Here is a 26,139-nt window from a genome sequence, read left to right as displayed (position 1 = left end):
TCAACTGCACCACATCCAGTTGAAGCCTCCATTCCCCTGGCTGCAGTAGATCCCTGGACAGAGCATCTGCCACTTGATTGTGCGATCCTGGGAGGTGACCAACTTTTGCCAATCCCCCTTCAGTTCCATGTTGTCCCCCAACCTGTTAGCAAAGCATCGGTTGTGATCACTTCCCAACAGAAAGGCACAAATCCCAGTGGCATTATGGCCCTCAAAAACGCCAAGTTATTCCAGCGTGCAGACACAAGCAGGAAAAACAACAATCATATGATGACGATGCCTTGCTGAGTTTAGCTGTAAACTGTTGGTCTAAATCTGGAGAGGTCTGAGTTGAAGCAACCCCAATGGAACCACAGATGTGGCAGCAGCCAACATCGCCATTAGCTACAGAAGGACACCATAAAGTTTTGTCCCCAGTCAGAACCGAGTGAGTAAGTGATGAATACTGTCTGTCCAAGTGTGCAACAATGTGCCAGACATCGTGAGAGAAGTATGAAGGTTATGGACTGTACTGGAACCAAACAACCCTGGCCCAGCCTCTGAATATGCTCCAGCAAAATCCTGCCCTTGGTCCAAAGAGGAGACAGGGCTGCACTCATCTTGTAAAAACACAAGGAGCCAGAGATAGACCAACCAGTAGGGCTTTGAACTGATAAACTTGATTCTGAAAGCTGAATCAGAGAAACTTCCTGTGATGTGTAGCAATGGAAACATGAAAACAAGCATCCTTTAAGTCCATACTCGCGAACCAGTTTCCTTCCATCACAGATAGAAAAACGTCGACTGTGTGTAACATTCAAAAAGGAAGTAACTTTAGGAACACATTTAAACGTCATAAATCCTGAACTGGTCGAAACCTGTTCTTTGGAACAAGGACATACGTAGAGTAGAACTGGTCGAAACCTTGTTCTTTGGAACAAGGACATACGTAGAGTAAAACCCGTCCCACTGACTGAGAGGAGGAACTTTTTCTATGGCTCCTAGAAAAGAGAAAGAGCCATTGAATTGGTTACATCTTTGACAAATGTCAGAACAATTCCTGAAAACTTGGGAGGTCGGCATCAGAACTGCAGAGTATATCCCCTGCTCAATCATCCTGCTGGCTTCTGCCTTTAGTACCTGCGCTTGGGGCGCTGATGTGGTCACACCTGGGGTGGACTGTGAAATGAGCGATGGCTCTGGGCCTCTTCAACCCCTCTATGTCACTGTGGGGCCTAAGGTAAGCAGTGTGGTGATGAAATAGCTGCCCCGGAATCGGGTAGCGTGGGTGAGCTGTAGCTGGTGGCATCCTAAAAGTGGTTGCCCATTGGACTTGAGTTAGCTGTCGTGAAGCTTCTGACAGTTTCATTCTCTTCTCCAACACCACGGAGACATTGGGCCCAAAAAGATGTCCTGGTACAATTGGCAGTTCCATCAAGGTCTTGCCTGAGCAAGCCATACCTGGACCCAAATTGTTAGAAGGGTCGTTGAGAGTGTCCCAAGCTCACAAGTCACATGATCCACAGCCAATAGAGCAGTCTGTAGGAACTGATGCACCGAGGAGTCTACAGCTGACGACTTTGCACTGCATCCTTTGCTCGAGTTATAGAGGCTACTGTCTCATATGCCTTCATCAGTAATGTGTTGGTACGTCCACGCTGTGCACTTGGACAGCATACATTGCCTCTTAGCGCTTCATCAGGTGACACCACCAATGCTGCCGGCGGCTGTTCAGTCTCGGGTGCCCGACCCACTCCAATGGAATCAGCTAGAGGACAGGCTGTCTTTGATCTCCTTCTAGGCACATTCGAACTTGTAAGTGCACTGGAGAACTCTGTCGCGAAGTTATTACATGGTGGCATCGCAAACACATTTGTGTCAAAGGACTGCCTGAAAAACATGTTGGGCTGAACAGGGTGAATGGCTAATTTGTCAAGGCCCAAAGGATCAACCATTTCTTCATCATGGAAATGCGAAGTGGACGCTCTCATGGAAAGAGATTGATATTGATATTGTGTGGAGTTTGAAAATCATCCTTATCCACTGCTGTGTTCTCAGTAGGCGCTGCAGATACTGGAGGCTGTAGACATTGAAGAAGACGCTTCAGAAGAATGCTCAGAAGTGTCAGTCTGTGGTAAAGTTAACATTTGTCATCTCTGCATTACTCATTGTACAGTTGTCTGTGTTGTTACAACGACAATATATGTGGATATGCCATGTGATTATAGCACAAAACAAATCAGATTTGGTCAATTTGCAATGCAGACACACAAATCAGATTTGTCCTGGTATGTGCAAAAGAGCTATTGTCCTTAATACTGAACTAGACAGTACAAACTGAGTGCATTATTTGTGAATAACTTGTCATTTTATTGATGGCTAAATATATGGTATAACTTACACTCACCATCCACTTTATTAGGAACACCTGTACATTCATGTAGTTGTCTAATCAGCCAATCATGTAGCAGCACCACAATGCAAAAAATCATGCAGCTACAGGTCAAGAGCTGCAGTTAATGTTCAGCATCAGATATCATGGATGTGGGTACCAGAAGGGCTGGTCTGAGTGTTTCATAAACTGCTCATCTCCTGGGATTTTCACACACACCAGTCTCTAGAATTCACCATAGTGGATGGTGAGTGTAATTTCCTATTTCCCATAACTTGGGATTTTATTAAAGTGTACATTTAGTAAGTGTACATTAGTAAAGCGTTCTGACTGTATAATAAGCAATGTATACAATTACTTATTTAAAATAAAAACAGGCTTTTCTGGAGACCTTTATTAAAACTGTGTTGAAAATTAAAGGCATTTTTTAAGGGATACGAAAGGACCTACCTTTGTGCTCCACTTTCAGAAGTGGCCTCCACATCAAAAGAATCTTCTGAAAAGGAGACAAATACAGTTTGTTAAATTAAACACTAAACAGGCAAGATTCTATTACAATCAACTGTAATAAAAAAATAAATAAAAAAAAAATAAACTAAAATAATCTTAAAAAGTCTACTCATCAAGCCTAATCAAGACTTACTTTTTGTGTCTTCAGAGGAATGCTTCCTCTGGCGAGCCAGCAGCAGGGCTCGAAGCGCCTGAGCTCTGAGCTCCTGTAAGTCATGGCCTTCCTCGTTGTTCTGTGCCAATTCAGGATTCACTGTCATCCCTGCATCAGTTTCCTCTTGAACTGTGACCTCGCTTTCCTCTGCCTGGTCTAAAGATGCCGCAATTGACCGTAGCTGATAGATGCTCATAGTTGCAGGGATCCTCCAGAAAGACTCCTTGAAGGACACAAGGCAGTTGCAGTCATGAAAATAGCTGGTATATACACAACATAATATTTGTACCAGGGAATTTCAGCAAAGTTTATGACTATAGTTGAAGAAAAAACTCAACTAATAAAGACAATCTATAAAATGAGGGAGGAGTTGAATCACAGAGAGACAATGAAAACGTAAATTTTTGGCCTGTAACACTAAACAACTGACAATCATCATCATATATTTGCACCTGGGATGGATAACGAATGCCTAAAGCCAGCAGCCAATCAAGAAGAGATTGAGTCAATAAATGAGAGTGTAACCAATCCAAACAGGAGTAAGACAGTCTGATATAATAGCATATGTGGAAAAAGGTATTCAGGACTGATTCAGGTTTAGTGGTTTCCTTAAATGGATGCTGTAAGCTTTCTTTACTTGTCAGCAGCAAAATTAGCTTCATAGCCCCAGTGCAAAACTAACAACACACACAAAAGGCATTCTATAGCTGATCAGCAACAATTAATTTATTTGAATTTATTATGAATTTATTATGAATTTAACAGTTCTTTTGTTTTTGTCAAGACATTTGGGTTTGAGATCAAAAGATGAATGAGACGATAGATCAGAATTTCAGCTTTCATTTCCTGATATCTACATCTAGTTGTGTTACACAACTTGGAACATGGCACACCTTTGGTGTCAGACCACCCAATTTTTGAGTGAGCAATAATATTGGAACAGATTGTCAGTTAAGTAAATTAAAGTAAGTAACAATATTTGCTTGCATATCCCTTGCTTGCAATAATGATAATTCACCAATAATGGTGAAATGTATGCTCAATTGGATTAAGGTCTGGTAAATGGCTTGGCCAGCCTTAAACCTTACACTTTTTCACCTGATGAAATTCTTTGTTGTGTTGGCAGTGTGTTTTGGGTCATTGTCTTGCTGCATGATGCAAGTTCCTCCCAATTAGATTGGATGCCTTTTTCTATAAATTGGCAGACAGAATGTTTCTGTAGACTTCTGATGTCATTCTGCTGATACTATCAAGAGTTATTCATCAATAAGGATTAGTGAGCCCATCCAGAAGCAGCCATGCAAGTCCAAGCCAAGACACTACCTCCACTATGCTTGACCAATGAGCCTGTATGTTTTAGATCATGAGTGGATCCTTTCTTTCTCCACACTTTGGTCTTTCCATCACTTTAGCAGAGGTTAATCTTGGTACCAGAACTTTTGCGGGTCATCTCTATATTTCTTTGTGAATTCCAATCAGACCTTCTGATTCTTACTGCTGATTAGTGGTTTGCATCTTGTGGTATGGCCTCTATATTTCTGATCTCTAAGTCTTCTTCGACTGGTGGATTGTGATACCTTCACCCCTGCCCTGTGTTGTTGTTGTTGTTGTTGTTGTGATGTCAATGACTGTTGTTTTGGGGTTTTTCTTCACAGCTCTCACAAAGTTTCTGTCATCAACTGCTATTGTTTTCCTTAGCCGACCTGTTCGATGTCTGGTTGTTTGTACACCACTGGTTTCTTTCTTTTTTTTTCTTTTTCTTTTTTCAGGACATTCAAAATTGTTGTATGGCTCTGATCAATTTTCCCTCTTTTCTCAGCTTCAAATAGATAGCCATAGACAGCTCTCTGTTCTTTATGTTGGTTTATCATTTTTAAGAACAAATGCAGTCTTCACAGGCAAAACACAGGTCTCAAACCAAGAGTAGACATTCAGAGATATTAACTGTTTAAACAATCAATCTATCAGGGAACACTGGGCAACAAGAAACACCTGTCAGTCACATGTTCCAATATTTTTGATCACTTGAAAAATGGGTGGGTTCAACAAAAGGTGCCATGTTCTAAGGTGTTTAACACATCTAGCTGTAAATATCAGGAAATGAAAGCTGAAATTCTGATCTATAAATTCATATTTGTCTTTTGATCTCAAACCTCAATACCTTCAGTGTATAGCAAAAACAAAAGAATTGGCCTTGCCATTCCAATACTTTCGGTTTTTAGTTCTCTTGCTTTAAATGTATATAGTATCTTTCCAAAGATTTCTACAGGACAAAAAATAAAGATTGTGTTGCTTAAAACTGGGCTTTCACTGAGGAGATTCTCTAAAAGATAAAAGCAGAAATTAAAGCTACAACACTGTGATGGTATACAACAATCCTCTTCCTCTTGAGTGTTTTGAACCTGGAACTAACAGTCAAATCCTAATTAAAATCCTGTTTAACCTGTTCATCAGCTGGTGCACGGATGCCAACTTTGCGAAGAAGCCTTTGAAATTTTTTGTTCTCCATGGCATCTTCGTTCTCCTCTGTCAGAGGAACCAGTGCCACAGGGTGAGAAACACCTGAGGAATTCAACAAGTCACTCATGTCAATAATCTTAAATCAAAAACAATATTAAATCAATGACTGAAGGCTTCATGAGTAAATTTTCTGCCATAAGTATTAAACAAAATTAGATCCACAAGCAAAATATCACATCCAAATCTAGACACAATACGAACAAAAATGAAATCAAACATAGTTTTAAAAAATACCCATTTGTACTCTAATTTTTTTCCATTTGTGATTTTTTGTTCATGAATTTTGGTTATATAGTCTTCTTGTCAAAACCTTCTTCTACAATGCTGCTGTTCGTTGAGTGTCTTGTCACTTCAAATTCCATTTGACAAACACTTAAAATAGACTGACTGATGAACTGATGTACTATTTATTTCTTAATTTATAATTACCATCTTCTTCCCGATCATCTGCTGCTCTGTTCAGGCAGTTCTGAAGCCACAAGATCGGCCCTGACATGCCTGTTTACAGTGAAAAACACCAGAGTGTAAATCAAACTGTCATGATGACTAAATTTACCTATTACAAACAGTTCTTTTTTCCTCATTATTGGTATTCACCTTCTCCCCGTAAGCTCTGAGCCATAGATCCCACACTGAGGTTTTTTTCCAAAACACTCTCTCGCCTGTTGACTTTCCTTTCTCGGACAGGTCTAATCTCTTCTTTTTCTTCTTCTTCATCATCATCATCATCTTCTTCCTCCAATTCTTCATTTTCTTCCTCATCCATGTGAATCATATCATCTCTGGGTTCTCCACTCAGGTCAGCAAAAAAGTCCTCCTCAGTCTGTCATAATGATAAGAATATGTTAATCCTATCTAGAAGCAGGTGGATAAGGAGAAATATGGATCAATATAAAAACAATTTAGTTTGGATTCTACCATTCCCCGGCTTTTCCCAGCAGCACCACGTTGTCGTTTCTTATATAGATCTTTGCGCTCAGAAACCAGGCCCATGCTGATGATTTTATCCATGACTCGTGCTCTTGAGCGTTTAGCAGTCAGGCGCTTCAGTATATTTCCCAGCACATCTATTGAAAAAATAAAAATATTTAATTTATTTTAAAAATAAAAAAATAAAATTGGATAGTTTTTTCAAAATTAAAATTTGCGCCTTTATTCCAATGGTTCCCCAATGGTTCACTTTATTCCAACACTTTCTTGGTGTTGGAAGTTTGTTCCTTTAGTTTTTCATTGGAACTACAAGGCTAAGGTAGCTAGAAAGTAAGCGAAGCTTATAGTTTAGAACAGTGCAAATGGCATGCGTAAATCTAAACACAAATCAAGCTGTTAAGTAATCTCAAACAGGCTAACAAAATGCACTGATTCCAGGTTCAATGTTTAATTCCTTTTAACATTCTTTTGTTTAAGGATGTTTTAGTTTTACAGCAGTGTGTCAGTGTCAGAAACCACATACATCAAGTCTGAGATATTGAACAACTTCAAAAAGAGGCTTGAGGATGATTTAGCTATGCAGTTACCACAGTGCTAAACTGGTACCTAAAAACTCTCCTTATCTGTTGGCAACATTGGCCTTAGACCTCCAGTGCAAAACTAAATTAAAATTAGACTTGAAAACTAACTTACTGGCTAATATGGGTTAACTGATTGAGCTTAGGGGAAACAGTAAAAGAGCTCATAACTTGCCATCAGAATCCTTGTATTCCTCAAAGAGCATCTGCAGCTCCTGTTCCTGCTCCTCAGTCCAGAGCACAATACGAGTACCTTTTCTTTATAAAAGACAGAAGATGAGAAAGTGGTTAATCAAGGCCAACCAATCACATAGTCTTCATTTTAATGAATTGTCTTCATGCAATCAACTCTATTTTGAAGAAGACTGTCTGATCATTTCATCGAGCGCATTAATTAAATTTATGAGCTGCACTTCCTAACATGACATTACTCATATGAGCAGCAATGAACTGAGAAAAATGAAAAAAGGACAAACTAAGTTGTCTAGACATGCACACCTTCTAAATACGACCAAATGAATGTGATAAAACAAACATGTCAGAATATTGACTTTTTTTTTTTTTTTTAATATACAAGTCACTGATATTATGCTGGACTGGTTTAATCTGAAGACAAACTATATTTTAAGCAAATATCAATGAAGTGGTTATTTTTTTCTTTCAACCAGTAAAAATCTTGTCTGTAGTTCTTGAAAAGTCTGAAAAGTAACAACTCATGAGCAAGTGACTTTCTGTGTTTAATCAAACAAGCATTCTCAGTAAAAATAGTACCATCAAATCAACCTCACTGCAATGTTATAACTGAACCTGGTAATAGATGCAGTCACGTGTACTGTTACTGTGTCACGTCTGTCACATAATGCATCAGGTTGGGATGTCTATAACTAAACTACCACACAGATATTTTATTCTGTCAGAATGAGCTGGTCAAAGCCCAAATACCTGTCTTTCTTCAGGTCCTTTACGCTGTCCACCAAACCCATAGACACCATTTGGATCACAACCTGTCGTCTGGTGCGGTCTGTGCTGAGCAATGGCAGAAGGGTCTCCACAATGTCAGGAACTGAAACACAGATGAACAAAGAATAAACACAGAAAAACAAAGACCCAATATGAAAACTGGCATTGACACTGATTTTAAGGAGCTACAAATTCTAAATATTAAAGACAGCAATAATGTTATTTACAGTTTTACCATGAACTACATATTAAATCAAGGCTTTTTTAATAACTCTATAACTTTACATTAGACCCAGTTTATATATTATTAACTGTTATAGCACTAAACAGGAGTAAATTTAAACTCTGTCTCTTCAACCCACAAAATTACTTTCTATAAAGGATCATCACCCCCTAGCAGCCTACTGTAGGTTTGCTTTTATAAAATAGCATCACTTGTATAAACGCAATTTTAGATAAGCATTATTGCTGCTTTATCAGCGTGATTTGTCTTTTTCAAGAAATTTGTAGAACCATAACAACAACCAATTTTACCATCAGAACCTGCTAATTAAAGCTGAGCCCTTATAAAGGCAGAGTTGCAGGTCACTTTATCTACCAGTTGCTTTTACTATTTGCATTTATTTACAATAAAAATAAACAGACAACATTTGGCTCCTACTATATATGGTATTTTGCTGTGCAATACATAGCACATAATAGAGAGGGGGGAAAACAAATATGTTTGTAATTTAATTAAGAAAAAGGAGTCTCACCTCCAGAATCCTTATATTCTTCATATACCCGTCGAAGCTCCTCTTCATCCTCTGCTGTCCATTTGGCTTTTTTCTGAGCACCATCACTGATATAAAGAAGAAAAAAAAAGCTATATTTCTTTATGCAATCATATTCATAATAACAGTCATATTCACAGACACAGAAACTGAGATAATTTAATACAACATTACTTACTACTTTGTAAAATAAGAATTTAAGCTATGTAAAGGAATACAAATGCCAAAAGAGTCCAAATAAAGTTCAGACCACTTATCAATAATCAGCAAAAGCAGTCTTCAAAATGTTCTACAAACATTTCTTATCTGCCATAAAATAGCATTTGCAAAAATTATCAAAATAAACTAGCTTTTTCAGGTAGTACTAACAGCTTGAGAGATCCTTTCCTTTGTCTTGTCAAATGATGCTAAGAAATAAAGTTTTTTTTGAATATTACAGGCAAAAAAGGCAGGTCTACACAGAGTAAAGATTTACGAATGTTCAGTTTGTATACCGATGAGGACAAATCCATAAAAACACACACTCACTCATCTGCACTGTAGCCCTCAGTCATCTGTCTCACAGTGCCAACATTCTTCCAGAAAAGTAGCTCGATGAAGGCTTTGCTATTCTGGGCAGTGAGAGAGAAGAACCGGTTCACAACATACTTGGCAAACGTAACCAGCTCCTGTCAAAAAGGAGAGAAAACAGAGGAGAGAGACACATGAAAGGACACTTCTTATTACTACCATTTCACAAAGTAGATTAAGCAAAGATAATTCTGGATTCAGTAGCTCCCCATCAGCTGGCTCCATGATTTAAAAGAATATTCAGACCTGTAAAGTATTTTACCATACTTTTGTGGACTTTAAGACATTTTTTTGCCCTCTAGCAGGTCCTTTGACCTATTCTACAGAAAATTAAGTATACAGTTTATGCATTAGGCTCATTTTAATAGACTCTTTTGTTGCTTTTTTTGATAGGCCAGTCAGAGTAGGGTTAGCTTTGTGTTAACAATAATCCCACAGTGAAAACTTTAGTGGCAGTGATCTGACAAACACAAACCTTATTAAATGAATGACAAGCTTTCAGAGTTCAACACTATTTAAAAAAAAAAACATTATTGCAGTTTATACAAGACAGCTGCATATTGGCTACATTTAAATGCACATCAAATTCCATTTAAGGTCTATGTTCGGGTTGCAGCCATATTCCGAATACTAGGTTTATATGCATACAGGCATCGGATCCACAGGCTCCTGTATGCATGGTTGTTGTAAGCATGCCCGAGTTGCCATTCCTAAATACCTAGCCTACAGCTAAGCATCTGTTAGCACCAACAATTCCTTGCGGACTGGGAATTGTGCCAGTGGGTTTTCTGAATAAGGTGTTTACATGCAACAAATTTCTGATTAAAACAGGCATATTCCAGGGGTGGGAATCAGTATTTGGGGAATCAGAATATTGTCTAAATCTGAATCGGGCAATGGGATTGTGGCATTTACATGACTCAATACTAATAACAATATCAGAATACTGACATGCATGTAAACATTGCCACTGACTGATTTTTGCTAGGCATACAGAAATTCAGTGGTTAAGGCACTGGGCTACTGATCAGAAAGTCATGATTTCAAATCCTGGCACGACCAAGCTGCCACTTGAGCAAGACCCTTAACCCTCAACTGTTTATTTGTATCCTGTCACAATCGTAAGTCGCTTTGGATAAAGCCAAATGAGGTAAATGTAAAGTTATATGTAAAGGTGTAAAATATGATAAATATATTAGGCATTTCTAGAGTAAACCACCTTATAGGCTGAGGCAGCAGGGTCAGTGAAGATTTTATTGAAGAGGTGGAAGACAGAAAGCTGGAAAAGCAAAGCATCCATCTTCAGGTCCACAGCAATACGGTAAAGCATGCGGGCAATGCAGTGGTTGGTATGTGGTGTGTTTTTTGAGTAGGAGCGCAGCAACACCAAATATGGCTGAACAACGTTTGGGCTTGCAAACCTGGTGAGAAAAAAAAAAGTACTTTCTAAATTCATATTATTATTATTATTATGGCAGTTAAGAACAAGTTATGAGCAAGTGTAGCCCTGTATTTTCATTATGTAAGTGTTATACTGAGTAAACTGACTGAAACGGAAATATTAACCTTGCCTATTGCTCTTCTATGTGCCAAACATCATGGAAATCAATAAGGCTGTCGTTAAACTAAGCACACCAAAAATTCACAAATTCATATCTGGTGTTTAAAAGCAGAGATGAGTTTTCCACAAATCACATGCATGGTCCTTTAGTTTGGGGGGAGAAAAAAAAAAACAAAAAAAAAGGCATAACTTTTGGCAAAATTCAGAACTGATGGTGACTGAGAACTTTAATTCCGAATGCGTCTGCACTCACCTCTTGATAAAATCCAAAAAGCTGAACTCCGTTTCAGATACGCGCACAGTCTCCAGTTCTTCTTCCTCATCTAGTTCTGCCCCTTCATCATCCTCGTCCATTGCAGGCTCTGCCTGAGCTGGTCCTGAATAACACAAAGGAACAGACATTCAGCAGGCTCAATATAGCTATTTCTGAACAATTTATTTTATTAATTAGTAAGGTTAGAGCCAATTACTGTTTATGTCCCAGATCAAATATATATTTAATTTCACAAAGTGCATACTTCACCACACAAGCTTTTCAGGAACTTTTACTAGACCATTCTGTGTATTCTATCTGTACCGGCTGATTTGAAATGATGATACAGTTTATTTAGTGATTAGCTTACTGGGAAGTTCAGCGAAGAGAATCTGCTTCAGAAGATCAAGCTCTTCTTCAGGTTCTACCTCAGCAGAACCAAACACGTCTCCCTCTGGCCACACCTCACTGAGAATACGAGTAAAGGGGTAAAGGAGGTATTCAGCGGGCAATACACAAATAGAGAGCATGAGTACGAGAAAAATGGGTCAGTAATCAAGGAGTATGTTTACATGGTCAATAAATGCATAAATTAATCAATAACGTCTTACAAAATACATAATGTACACAACTCTAAAGTCTCTTTGTACTCTGCCAATAAACTTACTGAAGAACAAAGAGAATGTGACGCAGAATTAAAACTGCCTGCTGCATTTTTAATGTGGAGTCACTTTGGGAGCATACATTTATTTAGCAGATTTCTTTGAAAAGAAATATTCTGTTCACTGGACAAAAATTTTAATTTTCAAGAACACAACAATCAGAACTGTCATCCAGAGGGAAAATCCAAATTCACCATTTCTGGATTTAGGGTAAATGCCACTATGCAACATTTTCTTTACTATTTTGCTTGCTAAATAGGCACTAGCTAGTTTACAGAATCAGCACAAAACCTGTGCATGTGCACTTGCATAGACACAATCTGACCAACATGGACATCGTCCATGTTACACACAATACAAAATTGTGATAGAAACTTTTAGTAGATCGTCTTATTTCGCAGCTCAGGCCAAAAAATCTCAGGTTTAATGATGTCATTTAGATAGTGGCATGGTTTACCGTGCAGCCCGTAGTAACCCGAGTGCTTCTGGCCCAGTGCGGGCGAGCAAAGCATCTTGAATACGAATCATGGCTTCAGTCCGCTGCTCAGTAACAGGAACCTCAGAAGTAGCATCAAAGGGCACAGCACCTTCTCGCAGAGCTTCTGATAACTGCATATGTAAATTTTTTATTTAATCCGTTATAATTGAATGTTTGGGCATGCAGAATTCACTCAGAAATTCACTCAGTTAAATATAAAATACACCAAATTTTATCCACTAAATACCATTAGAATTATTATGTAAGATCAAATACTGTTTGGTTTTATAAGGCTCTATCTAACTGTTTCTTAGTAAGCAATTTCTTTATCTCTAATAAATGATATAGCTGAGTAGAGAGATTTTGGGCCTATTAAGACTACATTATAATCATATAGGCTTTTCAATAGGTTTTATTTTTCTCACTGTATTCTCTAAGAGCTAAAATACAAGATAATGCCTTTTAACTGAAGTTGTTCCTAAACAATTCATGTTTCTGTGCAAACACTAAACAGTCTTACAAGTTTGCTAACTGACTTTCTACACCTCCCTTTATTAAGCACATCACTTATGAGTAATATTTAATGCTCATGTTATCCCCAACATTAGCTTTCTGCTGTGCGTAAGATGCCAGAACATGTATACATTGTAAAAGGAGTGAGTACAGTAGACCTGTACTGTACCTGTACCTCTCACGGAGTATATGTAGAACATCAGCAGCTAAAAGTTACGCTCTCCTCCAGCATGCTATAATGAGGCTTTAAGTCTGTTCTTTTCCATCAGAGTGTAAATAAAACATGAACATTGACCAGGCAAGGCTGCCTATGTTGCATTCCTCACATGTTCATCTTGCATGATCATTGACTGGATAGAAGATAAGAACCTTATAAAACCAAGTTTATCTGTGAGTTTGAAGAATTTTTAATTTAAATAAATAAATAAATAAATATACCTTAATGTCTAGAGAGGAATCAGCAATCATGGTCCATTATCCCATTCATTTAAATACAAACTTGTTCACCCTACTTTAACACTTAGAAACGAAGCAAAGCTTAAAAGACATACCTGAAAGCCAGAGGCCCTGAGCTCCTGAGACACGATTTGCCATGTTTCCTCCAGTGCTTCTGGAGTATTCTCTACATGTTCAGTTAAATTCTTTTTCTTCTTTTTCCTTTTTGTCTTCTTTTTCTAAAAGAGAGAGAGAGAAAACAGAATATGAGTAACTGCAACAAGTCAGTTTTTACTAGGGGTGTAGTGATACAGAATGCTTTGCTATGCAAAAATGTGACAATGTGCATAGCTGAAATCAGCATTCTGTTAATTATGCATGTAATGCAGTCGCACTGTTTGTACACCAGAGATTGATTTTGATTTAGCCAGAGGTGTTCAAACACACAATTGGCACACAGAATTAAAAATATAGAGAGAGCAGAGCTCTCACATGACTGCATTCTTTCACAGAGAGCCTGCGAGATCTGCACTTGTGAAATCCAGTAGCCCAATAGCTGTGGAGTGCAATGACCAACACGTGTTATACATTATACAGTTACACGACCACGTTATAATAGTTAAAAAGAGCACTTCAAACCAAAGGACACGAAAATCTGGCATTTTAGCTGACACTGGAGTTCTGTTTCTGCTCAGTCAATGTTTCAGTCAATCATTTTCCCCAGGCCAAAGACCTTGTTTATTCAGTCAAAATCAAAATTATAAATTTATGTATTTTTAAGATATGGTGAACCTGTAATACATTTTGTACATATTACATAGTACATATTAAACCTCTGTTCACAGTTTTCTTTGATTTATTTAGTTTTATACAAACAGAAATGTACATTGTTTTGCATTGTTTTTGTTTCAGAAATTTAAAAAACAAAAGAATCTTTTCAGTCATAATTTGCTTCATTCAAATTTTGTTCAGAATATTCTGAGAATCGGCTCAAAATCATGAAGCCAGTATCGTGAGTACACCCCTAGTTTTTACAAATGCATTCATTTGCATTTGTACATGCATCTGAGACAATACATAGCTTGTAAAGCCATCAACGAACCAATAAAAGATACATTTAAAGCTGTCAACACAGTACAGCCAAGATTCAGTACTGTGAAAATAGTTTGATTTAAACTAAAAAAATGTGTTGGCTTTGCAAAATGGACCTCTTTTACTAGAACTGTCAAGAACGGAGGCCACAGCTCCTTCATGAAGACCAACAAACACAGAAGCACAAAGGAACTCATTTGGGAATATTTTAAAATTGTTGTGTATACTAATACATATTAGTATTAAAGTTCTCATGTCAACTAATTGCCAGGAGATTAAGTTGAAATAAGTATCTGCATGACAACCCAGCTCTTTTGAAATAACCACAAAAGGCAGATAATTTTATCCACTCTGAAATTCCTCTCAACTGCCAATAGGACGATGAGATTTCCACTGAGTTTACCACCCTGAATTTACCACCCTCATTGTACTCACCTGCACAAGCAGATTGTTTCGGCCCTTGCAGAAACGTTCGAGCATTCGCAAAAACAGATGCGTGGATTCTACCAGATCACGCAGAAAGGAGCGTGGCTGCATTCTCTCATCAAATTTCCGCAAGAGGGTGAGGAAAATCTCCCTGAACTCCATCAGATAGAAGATATTACCTGTAAGCAGCGAAGGTAGGATTATTAGAGACTCAAAATAATATAGTTACATAAAATGGACTTTGCAGTAACACAATGAACCATGCGAAAATTAGGAAGTAACTTATTTTTCCTGACTGCTCTACCTCACCTGCTGATATAACATAAAACCTAGCAATATATGGCAAGCGGAAATCATGAAAAAGTAGCCAAACATTCTTAACATGCCAGAAAGACACACAGCTCTGGAGAAGAAACGCTGTGTATACACCAGGCACTGCTCTGTAGCTGTCCTGTCAGACGTTAATTATTCTGTCCAAGCACCTAATCATGATAAAATTATTTATATCACTGGACATTAACGTCTCTCTTTCCGCATGAAAGCAGATATGTAGCAGAATTGGCTCAGACACACTACTGTTACTGGTAAGTATGACAAACCACGAGAAGTAGATACACAGATTTATCCTGCATGTTGCAAAATATGCTACTGAAATGGTAATCATTAGCTAGCATGGCTAGTACATTGATTTAAGGTATGCAGTGAAAGCAAGTTGTTTCTTGTTTCTAACCAAGTTGTGCTTGACAATATGCACTTGAAAGGGCTTTTAAAAGTCATTAAAATGTTCTGTTTTAACATTTATGGTTTCTTACTCTTTATAACATTTGCACTCTGGCGGATGTTCTCATCTTTAGAGCGATCCATTTCATTTAAAGTCATCAAGAGTTCTTGATAGGCCTTCAAAGCCAAATGCATCCTGAAAGATAAAAATATATTAATTATAAATAAAATTGACCTAATTTATTTAAACGTTAAAAAGTGATGGAGCAGGAACAGTGTGTTCATTCTGACCTGCGAGACCATGATGTAGCCTCTTTGCGGTCAGTGAGCATCATCTCATAGTAGTTGGTGATGTTCTTCTCTATGAAGTGGAAAGTACGGATGGAGAGTGTCTCAGAGACCAGCTCAGGCCTGCAGCCATTGCCGCGGTTAAAGGCCATGAAGAAGTTCAGACTCCACAGGTAATAAGTCTCATCATGCTGCTGGCCCTGTTCACGAATTAATGACTCCTAAAGAAAGAGGTACAAAGGAAAAAGAAAGGAGACAGGCAAGGAGAAAACAGTCAGAATCAAAGGTCTCACAGAGAAATGTCCTTCATAGGACAGTAGTCAAACAAACTTGTGTACTTGGCAGAATGAGTGCTGAACAGAACAACAATTAGATTTTAAAAAAAAAACAAAAAAAAAAACAAACAAAAAAAAAAAAAACCTCAATTCTGCTGAATAAATAATGAAAGAACAAACATAAGTAATAATGTGCTGGTATTATAATAATAATAATAAAAAACAGGGGTTTATATGGTTAGCTAACTAGGAACATTAGTCCCAATTTATGTGGGCTGAGTTTCCTAAAACTCTTGCAGCATAAAGATCTTTGCTAAATGGTAGAACGAGAGTCACATTATACGCTCTCCCTACCAGTTTAGATGATCTAAGCTTTACCATGCTTTTGCGAAACTGGGCTCTGAAGTGTTTAGTCACATTTCTCCTGTCTATAATGTTTCAATAATAGATTTTTCATAGCAAACAACATTCTTCTTTTCACTTCAGTACTTCACTTCAAGACAAAAAGGATAGCAAGTTTTATTTGGATGGAAACGGTGGCCACCTTGACAAGGTACATAAGTCTATTGTAGCAGTTCTCCAGAAAGTCTATGCAGAATTCGCGCAGGAAGATCCGCACGTTCAGGACAGAGCGGCGCTGGGTCTCAGTGTCTCGAGCCGTCTGTTTACGCTTGGGCACACGCCTCACAGCCTTCCCAGAGTCATGAGAATAGTTCTTAAACTGAGAGAGGAAAAAGGAAAACACTAGGGTTAAGAAAATAATACGTATACTTGGTGAATTTTTTTCTTCTCACATCCTACACACATTTTTGTTTCTGTTGCAACCATGTTTATTAGTTAAAGATCATAACCGTTAGAAATGCTAACCAAAGCCCATACAATATTCTCACTGAAAAAACCCAAAGGATTTTTTTAAGTTTTAGTTTCATGCTTGCTGCTCCTTCTGTTTCACTTTCACTGAAAAAGACTATGGAGAAGTAACTGTTCACATCAAAATGACAAATTAAAAATTAAATTTTTTTTTTTTTTTGTATATGTGGCAATAAATGCTGTCTTATTCTTCCTTTCAATATTTATTTCAGTAAAGCAGAAAGAAATGAGTTTAAAAAAAGAAAATGAAATATATAAATTATGAATGTTTTTCATAATTCAAAACAGCTCACACCCCAAATCTCACCTGTTACACACTTTATTATACAGAATCCCTATTACTGTGTGGGAAACCTGACTACAATGTGCCAAACTAAAAAGTAGTTACAATGTAGTAAACATGCGAGTAATACAACTTTGAGTTTCACCTAAAATCCATGACTGCAATATGTATATAATAATAATAAATACCATATACACTAAATAAATACAATAATAATGTACAATTATAGTGAGTGTGTAATAAAGACATGTTTACACAATGATAAACTGGTAGCTATTAGCTATTTCTTATATGTATTGGCTAGTTAACTACAGTTGGGAGAAAGAAGATTATTGCGTAAATTTCATTATATGGTCAAACAACTCCTTTATATTTATTGTTATTTACTCACATTGTGGAGTCCTTGGTGGAAAATGACATCCTTCTCACCAATAGACTTTAATCCCTGGACTACATATGAGCCTCGAAAACGTGAGTGCCTGAGACAGAGGGAACATGACTCTTCATGAGATTCACAAAAGCTCAGCAATCAGCGTGTCAGCACAGAAGTGTATGTAAGCAGAGGTGAGCAAATGTAAATTCCTTGTATGTTTTTCACCACACTATAATGTTCTTCATTAGCCCTTCGAGGGAAAACTGCTGCCTTCACGCATATTTTGCATAAATATTTTAGATACACTCACTGAGGTGACAGAAAGGCTACAGTAACTCTCATAACCACACTGTACATTTTTGGTGAGCAGAAAAGCATCTCAGTATGCACAGCATGTCAAACCTTGAGACTACAACAGCAGAAAGCCATGTCAGGTTCCACTTCCATCAGCCAAGAACAGAAAGCTGAGGCTGCAGTGGTCACAGGCTCACCAAAACTATACAGCTGAAGACAGAAAAAAATGCAGCCTGGTCTGATGAATCCCGATTTCTGCTGAGAATTTGGCACCAACGGCATGAATCCATGGACCCAACCTGCCTTGTTAGCATGATAATGAACCATGTCACAAAGCAAAAGTCGTCTCAAACTGGATTTGTGAACGTGACAATGGGCTCACTGTTCTTCAGTGGTCTTCCCAGTCACTGGATCTGAATCCAATAGGACACCTTTGGGATGTGGTAGAACAAGAGATTCACAGCATGAAAGTGCACCTGAAAAATCTGCAGGAATTTCGTGATGCAATCATGTCAACAAGGACCAGAATCTCAAAGGAATGTTTCCACCATTTTGTGGAATCTATGCCATGAAGAATTGAGGCCGTTTTGAGAGCAAAGGGAAGCCCTACCCAGTATTAGTATAGTGCTCCTAATAAAGTGTTCAGTTAGTGTATGTTTGAAAGAGTACTTGAATTATCGTTCACAAAACCACTTTAAAACACTGAAGTTTTACAATTAACCATAAAGCATGTTTGTTACTGCAGTATCTAGTAGGCAGCAGCGCTGTATCAATAGTGTAAACTGATGATGGGGCAAATGAACTGAGATCAGCCATGCATTTGAAAAAACACAAGCTATTTTTAAGAGTTGTACCCATTTCAGTACTTATTCCATGACTAAAGTAAAATAGGCACAAACTAAAAATAAAGTTTGTAGATGTTCACCTTGCATGTCACTCAACATTATACATTTGTGTTTTCTGTTCTGACTACGAACAGATTTCCTAAAGCAGCAACACATTTCATTTGGTGTAAAAAAAACAAAACAAAACAAAAAACATTTTATATTATACACGGACACACACACACACATATATTGTATTGCATTGGCAATAATTCAGGGAAACATCAACAGACTGATGCTTTCTTTGATCAAGAATTGTCATTACAAAGTGAAGCCGACAATTGAGCTCAAATTACTGCATTCCAGAAGTTATCTGTGTTTGGGTAAATCCCAAATTGCTTACAGTTTGAACATAGGGCACTATATTGTCTGGAGAATCCATAATTTTATTGCTTATGTGATGCAAAATATAATTTCAATCAAAACATCCTAATTTACCTGGTTCCTCTCTGTAGCGTGCGGGTCCGTTTCTCTGCCTGCTCTTTCTGTCTGAGAACTTCTAGCTCTTGTGTGTCTTTCTGTTTCTCCTGTGTGGAGCGGCTCTGTCCTGCACTCACCAGCAGCTCAGGAGTCTATAGAGAGCAAAGAAGATACACAGAGGACAAACACAAAACAGCATTATAATGTGTAATAGAACATGCAGTAAAGAACAAAATATATTCAGAAAAGTTTAAAACTTCCAAAAGCATACATTCTTTGGTTCAGTAAAACAAATATTCAATAAACAATCTTAGAGCTGGACACCAAGTTGGCACACTAAATCGACTAACAACACTAACCTGATCTCTAAACATGAGCGAGATGATCTCCAGCACATGCATGCTCCACAGCTGTTCACTTTGTGCACTGGCCAGGAACTTCAGCAGGTCATCCATCCCGCTCATATGGATCGCCCACAGCAGCTTGTCATGTACACTGGCATCATCATCCACATTCTGCATGGGGTAGTAATCAAGCCAGAGGATTAGGATACAACAATTTAAAGTGTAATAACTGGGATAATAATTTGAACTGACTGTTTATGTTTCTACTAAATGACAATCATTACAGGTTTAATTTCAACACACTGAATTAACAAAGAAAACTGGAAGGGATGTGGACACCTGACCACTGAAGATCCCTTCACAAACCCATGGGCATTAATATGGACTTGGTCCCCCCTTTGCTCATATAACAGCCTAAACTCATCTGAGAAGTCATTCCACTAAATTTTGGAGTGTGGCTGTGGGGATTTGTGCCCATTCAGCCATAAGAACACAAGAGGTTGAGCAGAGGTTGAGCTGATGTCCGTCAAGAAGTCTTGGCACAAAGTTGGTGTTCCAGTTCATTCCAAAAGTGTTCAGTGGGGTTGAGGTCAGGGCCCAGTGCAGGCCACTTTAGTTTCCCACACATAGACTTTACTTGGGTGGGCCGCCCAGGTATATCTGGTGACCCATTTTTGCATTTTCTATTTTTATTTTCTTTATCTGTCTGAGAGAGCAACGCCATTTGCGATCGATAAACCAGTGGACAATCTCCCCTCGCGCTACCCCTCCCATGCCTGTTTGTTCTGCTATCATAAGAAAGGTCTACTGACAATCGCACAAGCGCTGCAGAGAAACACAGAGAGGGAGAGAGAGAGAGACAGAGAGAGAGATTCTCCAGTATTACGTTAGAATACACGGACACAGTGGATATTTTAGTAGCACGGACCAGGTAAGGCAACTCCTTTTTTTCCCTCCTTATTGTGTAATTGTTTTGACTTTGGTAGTAGCTTCATATTCTATGAAAGAAAGTGGCAATGCTGCATTGGTCGCTACAAGACAGTGTTTTCAACACACATAACATGCACATGCACGACATGCACCAAAGTTGTTTTCTTTTGGGGCTATGGCAGGTAGAAAGACACAGACTAATTTTAGGTTAGACTACTAATTTTTCATGCGTTTACTCAGCAGATATGAGTATTCAAAAATATTTTAAGAGAATACGGCATGAGAATGAGGAAGAGAGACAGTGCCACAGGTAACTTAGCCAACATTAGCATTTAGTGTGAAATGGCAATAAATAAATGCATAAGCCTCAATAATTACGCGTCAGTTAATTTGATGTGGAGTTACAACTGCAGTCAACACTGAAACGAAATGCAGACACCAAACTAAGATTCAAGCTTGTTCCCAATTCCAGTCAGTCAGTGAAGCTGTAAGTAGTGAGAGTGCTGCGGGAAAGGCAACAGCAGCAGGTTCCAGTTTGGTAGAAGCAGCAGGTACCAGTGTGATACAGGCAGGTGCAGGTGACCAAGCAGTATCGTTCCAAGCATCCCATTCACAGAGAGAGACACAGTATGACAGAGCAAGGAGAACTCCACCATTTAAATGCTATAATACCAATGCATAATTTTCTGATTCCAAGTATCACAACTCAGGATGGAGTGCTGACTGGCTTAAAATCCCACAGTTCAAGAATTGGCTGTATCTCACCCAGCATGGTATGAAACATATTTGTGTAAGAATTAACACTTGGCTGGATGTCTGCGTATATCAATAAAGACCAGCACCAGAGGCAGTCCCATATGCACAGGCGTTGGAGCTCTTCTTTGAAAAACCCAGAAAGATTAAGTGCTCTGACAAACAGTGCCATCTTTGTACTCACCAAAGAGTGTTTTTTTTTTTTTTTTTTTCTCCATGTGGATAGATGGGGAGGGGGGTCTGTGAAATATATTATTTGGGAAACACTGCATTTGAGTTCTGCCTTGGTAAACGATGAATTCTTCATGGAGCCCACTTTGTCCACAGAGGGGTTGTCATGCTGGAACATGTAGGGGCTCCTAGTTCCAGTGAAGGGAAATTGTAATGTTAAGGCATAGAGATATTCTGGACAATTGTTTCCAACTGTGCGGCAACAGTTTGGAGGAAGGTCCACATATGGGTGTTATGGTCAGGTGTCTACAGAATTTTGGCCATATAGTGTATATACAGCCTTATAGACATACAAAAGTTTCAAGAACAAGTTGAATCACATTAACTCTAACCTTTTCCTCAGTGGGGTCAGCAGGGACATGCAGCACATTCCTGATAAGCAGCAAAATTCTCTCAATCAGCAAGTTATCTTCCTCCTGTCTCTGTTCCCAATCCTGATAGAGCAGGAAACAAGAAGAGAAAAGAAATGAGATAGAGCAAGACATAGGGCAGTATGGATATTTTTCTCTTGTACATTCAAAACCAGTAACTAGCCTACTTTTTTTCACCAACATTCATTCTACATAAATTCTATGTGGTTGATGGAAAATTGCTGATGCCTTCACTTACATGAGGCCAGCGTTAACTGGCCATATTGGGTTGCATTCAGCAACACTCACCAGCTGCAGCAGATTATACAGCGTCTCACTCAGGACTGTAAACACTTTCTCATTGGCAAACGCCTAGAAGCAGAACAGATTAATAAACATTCATATCTACTAAAATAATCACCCTTTAATTTAGAGCTCTTTACTGAAATTAGGCTTACCTCCTTATATCCTTGTAGATAAGTCACCACTTGAAGGAAATGGTGTCGGAATGTGGCGTCACTTGGGATTTTTCCAAAGCAGAGAAGTGCAGGCTGGGTCAAGTTCACCATGAGCCTGTAACCAAATGTAAGCAGGTTTATATTAAAACTTTCTCAGCAGGCTAATCTGGTTCCATACTTGGTACCATATTTTAAATTGACTTTCATTCAGACACATCAAGTGCTCTTAAACTGCCTTTAGTTTAACATATAATATGGGATGAAATTAGTCTCAAAATTATGAACGAATGCATGCACAGATATCCATGATAAATGTTGCAAATGCATCTTACTATCCAAAAGCCTTACAATTTGAGTCTGTGAAATTCAGAATTAAATGAATGTGTAGTGATTTGCAAGTGAAGAGAGAGTATGACGGTAAATGTAGTGTTTTTTTCCCCTAATATGTCATATCTACAGGTCATATGAATCATCTGTAAAAATATATACTAATCCTACTAGGACTTGACACCCCTCTAGCCTCCTGTTCAGTTCCCCAACCCCCAAGTTCATGTCAGATCTTTGATGCAACATTGCACATATGACATTTCATATTCTGATCATTTCACTATATCACCATCCCCTAATCTCAGGTTTGGCAAATATACCTGATGCAGGCATCAAACAGAGGCTTGTCCTGTCCATGCTGTGTTATGATAGGTAAAAGGTCATTCTGGAGGATCTGGCCAGCTCCCAGCTGCTGTCTGACGTCCCTTGTCTCATCCTCATGCCTCAGGTAGCGAATCAGGTCTTTTACACTCTCTAAGGGAGAGGTCACATGGTTGAGAAACAAATAAAGCAGTGAAATGATTTTGTATGTAGACCATAGGTTAGTCAAAAATTAGCAAAAACATGTCCAAAATATTTTTCACTTATATTTCAAGGCATTTGCATAAACTCCCATAGAGAAGAGTAATTTTATATATCACTGCCAGATTGAGTTGGATGGAAGTTACATTTACCTCATTCGGCTGTTTTTTTTTTTTTAATAATGCCTGAGTTCTGGAGAATGCCACGATCATAAACCATTTATGAAAGCACAGTGTCACTGTTGCTTATAGCCTCAATTTTAGGACATAATGTGTCAAATTCAGATTGAAACTGCTTTCAGATGAATCTAACTGTCTTCAGTCCTCATCAGAAGCCAACTTTATCGTTACAAAACCAGTGATGTGCTTCAGAGCTTTTAAGAGTTGTTAAACATTTGATAAAAACTAAAAATACTTTCTATGCACGTATTTTCACATTTCATCTTTCAATGCTAGGAGGATGGGGAAAGTCAGTGACATGTCATTTTAATGTGGTTCTTTTGCATGTTCCTGATATTCTGTCCTTTTAGACTGTATAGTTGCTTTACTATCATGCATTACTGCATGATTAATTGAGATGCAGCAATCACATATCATGTAACACTGGACTGGAATTTAATTGGATTTGCTGTTTTGTGGTCTGACTTTTCTGAGTATTTTATTTTATTAAGCCATGACATAGACTGACATTTCACAGATCATGCATGAGAAGACAGAAAACTGTCTTGCCATTAAACTTGTGATGCTTGTCAAAACTGCAGAGGGGCATATTAATTACTATAAAGGTATTGAGATCACGTCAGTGTCGGATATCTGCGATATTCAAAGCTTTGATATCAGGATTGTCTCGAAAATCGAAAATGGGATCAGTGCAAACCTTATCGTTATATTCTTTAATACCGAGTGTTCCAAGGAAAACATATGATAAGTATAGCTTTTAAGGAAGTTGCTATGGATTGTCATGGAAGTCATTATGTGATTTAACATGGGATGAAATTAGTCTCAAAATTATGAACAAACGCATGCACAGTTATCCATGATAAATGTTGCAAATGCATCTTACTACCCACAAGCCTTACAATTTGAGTCTGTGAAATTCAGAATTAAATGAATGTGCAGCAATTTGTACAAACAGAAACAGAATTTGTGAATACAATCGTTCTCTTTTATATCAATGCATCATAACCTGTGCATACAACGAGTAAGATGTGCATTTGTGGATCACTGACATCTTCTTTGAGTCGATCCTGTTCGGTTCATTTGGATTTTGAGACTTTCTTTCCGTGGTTTCAGCACCGCACGACCCACACAAACAGCTACCACTGAATAAGCCCCAGTGCTTTTACTAGATGCTTCTGAGGGTCTTTGGAAGGATGCCAAAAACGTCCAGTAGCACTTGTTCTCAAATCAATCACAAGTAGGCAGGTGCCACCAACTCCGTAACACTGAGAATGCCACTGAGCTGCTTTTCCTAGGCACAGTTGTGTGTGGATCGTGCAGTGCTGAACCTGCGGAAAGAAGGTCTCAAAATCCAAATGAACCGAACAGAATGGACTCAAAGAAGATGTCAATGAAGTCCAGCGTGTCACGTGATCCACAAATACACATCTTACCTGTTGCACGCGCAAATTATGATACATTAGTATAAAAGAGAACATTTGTACTCACAAATATCTCTCTATTTGCACATTCATTTAATTCTGAATTTTGCAGACTCAGATTGTAAGGCATTTGTTTGTGGATAGTAAGATGCATTTGCAATATTTATCAAGTTCATGAATGATTGTGCATGCATTTGGAGACTAATTTCATCCCATAAATGAATGCTCCAAAATGTGACTCACCCAAGCAGTCAGGCTCTTTGTGGTATTTATCCCCCTCCAAATACCCGAGAGCACTGCATGTGGCCAACAGCTCACAGTTCATCGTGCACAGATCCGCACAGCACTGCGCTTCACCCGGGGAAAGTCAGGCTCAAGCTGCGAGGCAGAGCATCCACAACACAAACCACAGCGCATGACTTCAAAACCATCACTGTTTCTCTGTAGAGTAAATGACACTCATACTTATGCACGCTAAGTTAAATGTACTGACTTAACAGAACAAGAGCATAAATACAACTCTTAAAAAACGACTGTTATTAGCACACCTGCTAGTTGAGCAGAACCGCAGCCTCGCTGAATACAGAGTTAGCATTTAGCTCTGAATTACAACTTACCTCAGACAAGTGGCTCAGTAAAACGAACTAACTTTTAAACACTATATCTCTAAAGAACAGCCTTCCTTTTTGTTTATAACGTTTACTTCTGAGGCACCGCCGAATTTTTAAGGACAATTATTAGTTATTTGTAGCGCCATAACCCTTCCGTAGCTTAGCTGACAAACAGGTCGAGCTTACAGAATATCTCGCGCGCAAAACTGTATATTATACACGCGCGCGCGTTCTACAGGCTACCCGGAAGTGACGCAGTTTTAAAGGGCCCGTCATCCATAATATGTAAAATGTCTAATTTTATACATTACATATATAGTACAGACTACTGTGAATTCAAACTGTATTATTTGGGTTTATTATTTATGATAGAGAACTGAATTTTATTATATTTTATATTTGTATATATCCAGGTTGATCTTTGCATTATTATGATAAAAAATATATACATATTATATATGTGTATATGTTACACAAAAATACAGTACATATAAAACTATGGAAGCAAAAAAGTGAAAAAGATTTGAAGTTAAAAAAATATTTAAATTTTAAAAGACATCAAATTCTTAAAATTGAAAATTATACACAATTAAATTCATAATAATGAAAATTAAAGACAACTGAATTTAATATATTAGGTTGAAAACCAAACATCTGTATTCATATACATTGTTCTATGTGAAAAAGTCAAGAAGAAAGTCAAGCATCTATAATGAAGCTTTTTTCACTGTTCAGGTTCAACAATTCATTTTTCAAATATTCAAAATCCCGTATTCATGTTGCCATCCTGTTTACCATCCTGGTTACTCAGAGGTAGGAA

At 38.1% G+C, this 26,139-nt stretch overlaps 1 protein-coding gene across 2 annotated transcripts in view; it reads right to left on the bottom strand.

Moving 5' to 3' along the window:
• The window catches only part of timeless (timeless circadian clock), a 30,737-nt gene extending 5,172 nt beyond the window's left edge, over positions 1-25,565 (bottom strand). Inside the window, exons 1-28 of one of the 2 annotated variants that reach the window (XM_034314397.2) lie at positions 25,257-25,565; positions 24,952-25,086; positions 22,907-23,060; positions 22,260-22,374; positions 22,111-22,173; positions 21,784-21,885; positions 19,553-19,708; positions 19,212-19,345; positions 17,614-17,701; positions 16,614-16,790; positions 15,798-16,015; positions 15,599-15,702; positions 14,796-14,965; positions 13,385-13,507; positions 12,300-12,451; positions 11,551-11,648; positions 11,181-11,304; positions 10,586-10,787; positions 9,325-9,464; positions 8,779-8,864; positions 8,006-8,126; positions 7,239-7,321; positions 6,474-6,622; positions 6,153-6,378; positions 5,985-6,053; positions 5,479-5,597; positions 3,015-3,258; positions 2,822-2,867 (exon numbers count right to left, since the gene is read on the bottom strand). In XM_034314397.2, coding sequence (XP_034170288.2) covers positions 2,822-2,867; positions 3,015-3,258; positions 5,479-5,597; positions 5,985-6,053; positions 6,153-6,378; positions 6,474-6,622; positions 7,239-7,321; positions 8,006-8,126; positions 8,779-8,864; positions 9,325-9,464; positions 10,586-10,787; positions 11,181-11,304; positions 11,551-11,648; positions 12,300-12,451; positions 13,385-13,507; positions 14,796-14,965; positions 15,599-15,702; positions 15,798-16,015; positions 16,614-16,790; positions 17,614-17,701; positions 19,212-19,345; positions 19,553-19,708; positions 21,784-21,885; positions 22,111-22,173; positions 22,260-22,374; positions 22,907-23,060; positions 24,952-25,033 — 3,545 coding nt within the window. In that variant the 5' untranslated portion in view covers positions 25,034-25,086; positions 25,257-25,565. The remainder of the gene's footprint in view (positions 1-2,821; positions 2,868-3,014; positions 3,259-5,478; positions 5,598-5,984; positions 6,054-6,152; positions 6,379-6,473; positions 6,623-7,238; positions 7,322-8,005; positions 8,127-8,778; positions 8,865-9,324; positions 9,465-10,585; positions 10,788-11,180; positions 11,305-11,550; positions 11,649-12,299; positions 12,452-13,384; positions 13,508-14,795; positions 14,966-15,598; positions 15,703-15,797; positions 16,016-16,613; positions 16,791-17,613; positions 17,702-19,211; positions 19,346-19,552; positions 19,709-21,783; positions 21,886-22,110; positions 22,174-22,259; positions 22,375-22,906; positions 23,061-24,951; positions 25,087-25,256) is intronic. The other variant, XM_026932900.3, reaches the window with a different exon arrangement.
• Positions 25,566-26,139: the final 574 nt, after the last annotated feature.

The sequence above is a fragment of the Pangasianodon hypophthalmus genome, chromosome 20 (assembly GCF_027358585.1).
Source record: "Pangasianodon hypophthalmus isolate fPanHyp1 chromosome 20, fPanHyp1.pri, whole genome shotgun sequence".
Classification (NCBI taxonomy): Eukaryota; Metazoa; Chordata; class Actinopteri; order Siluriformes; family Pangasiidae; genus Pangasianodon; species Pangasianodon hypophthalmus.
The sequence above is the reverse complement of the archived record's forward strand: the minus strand, read 5'-3'. Positions and strand labels throughout refer to the sequence as shown.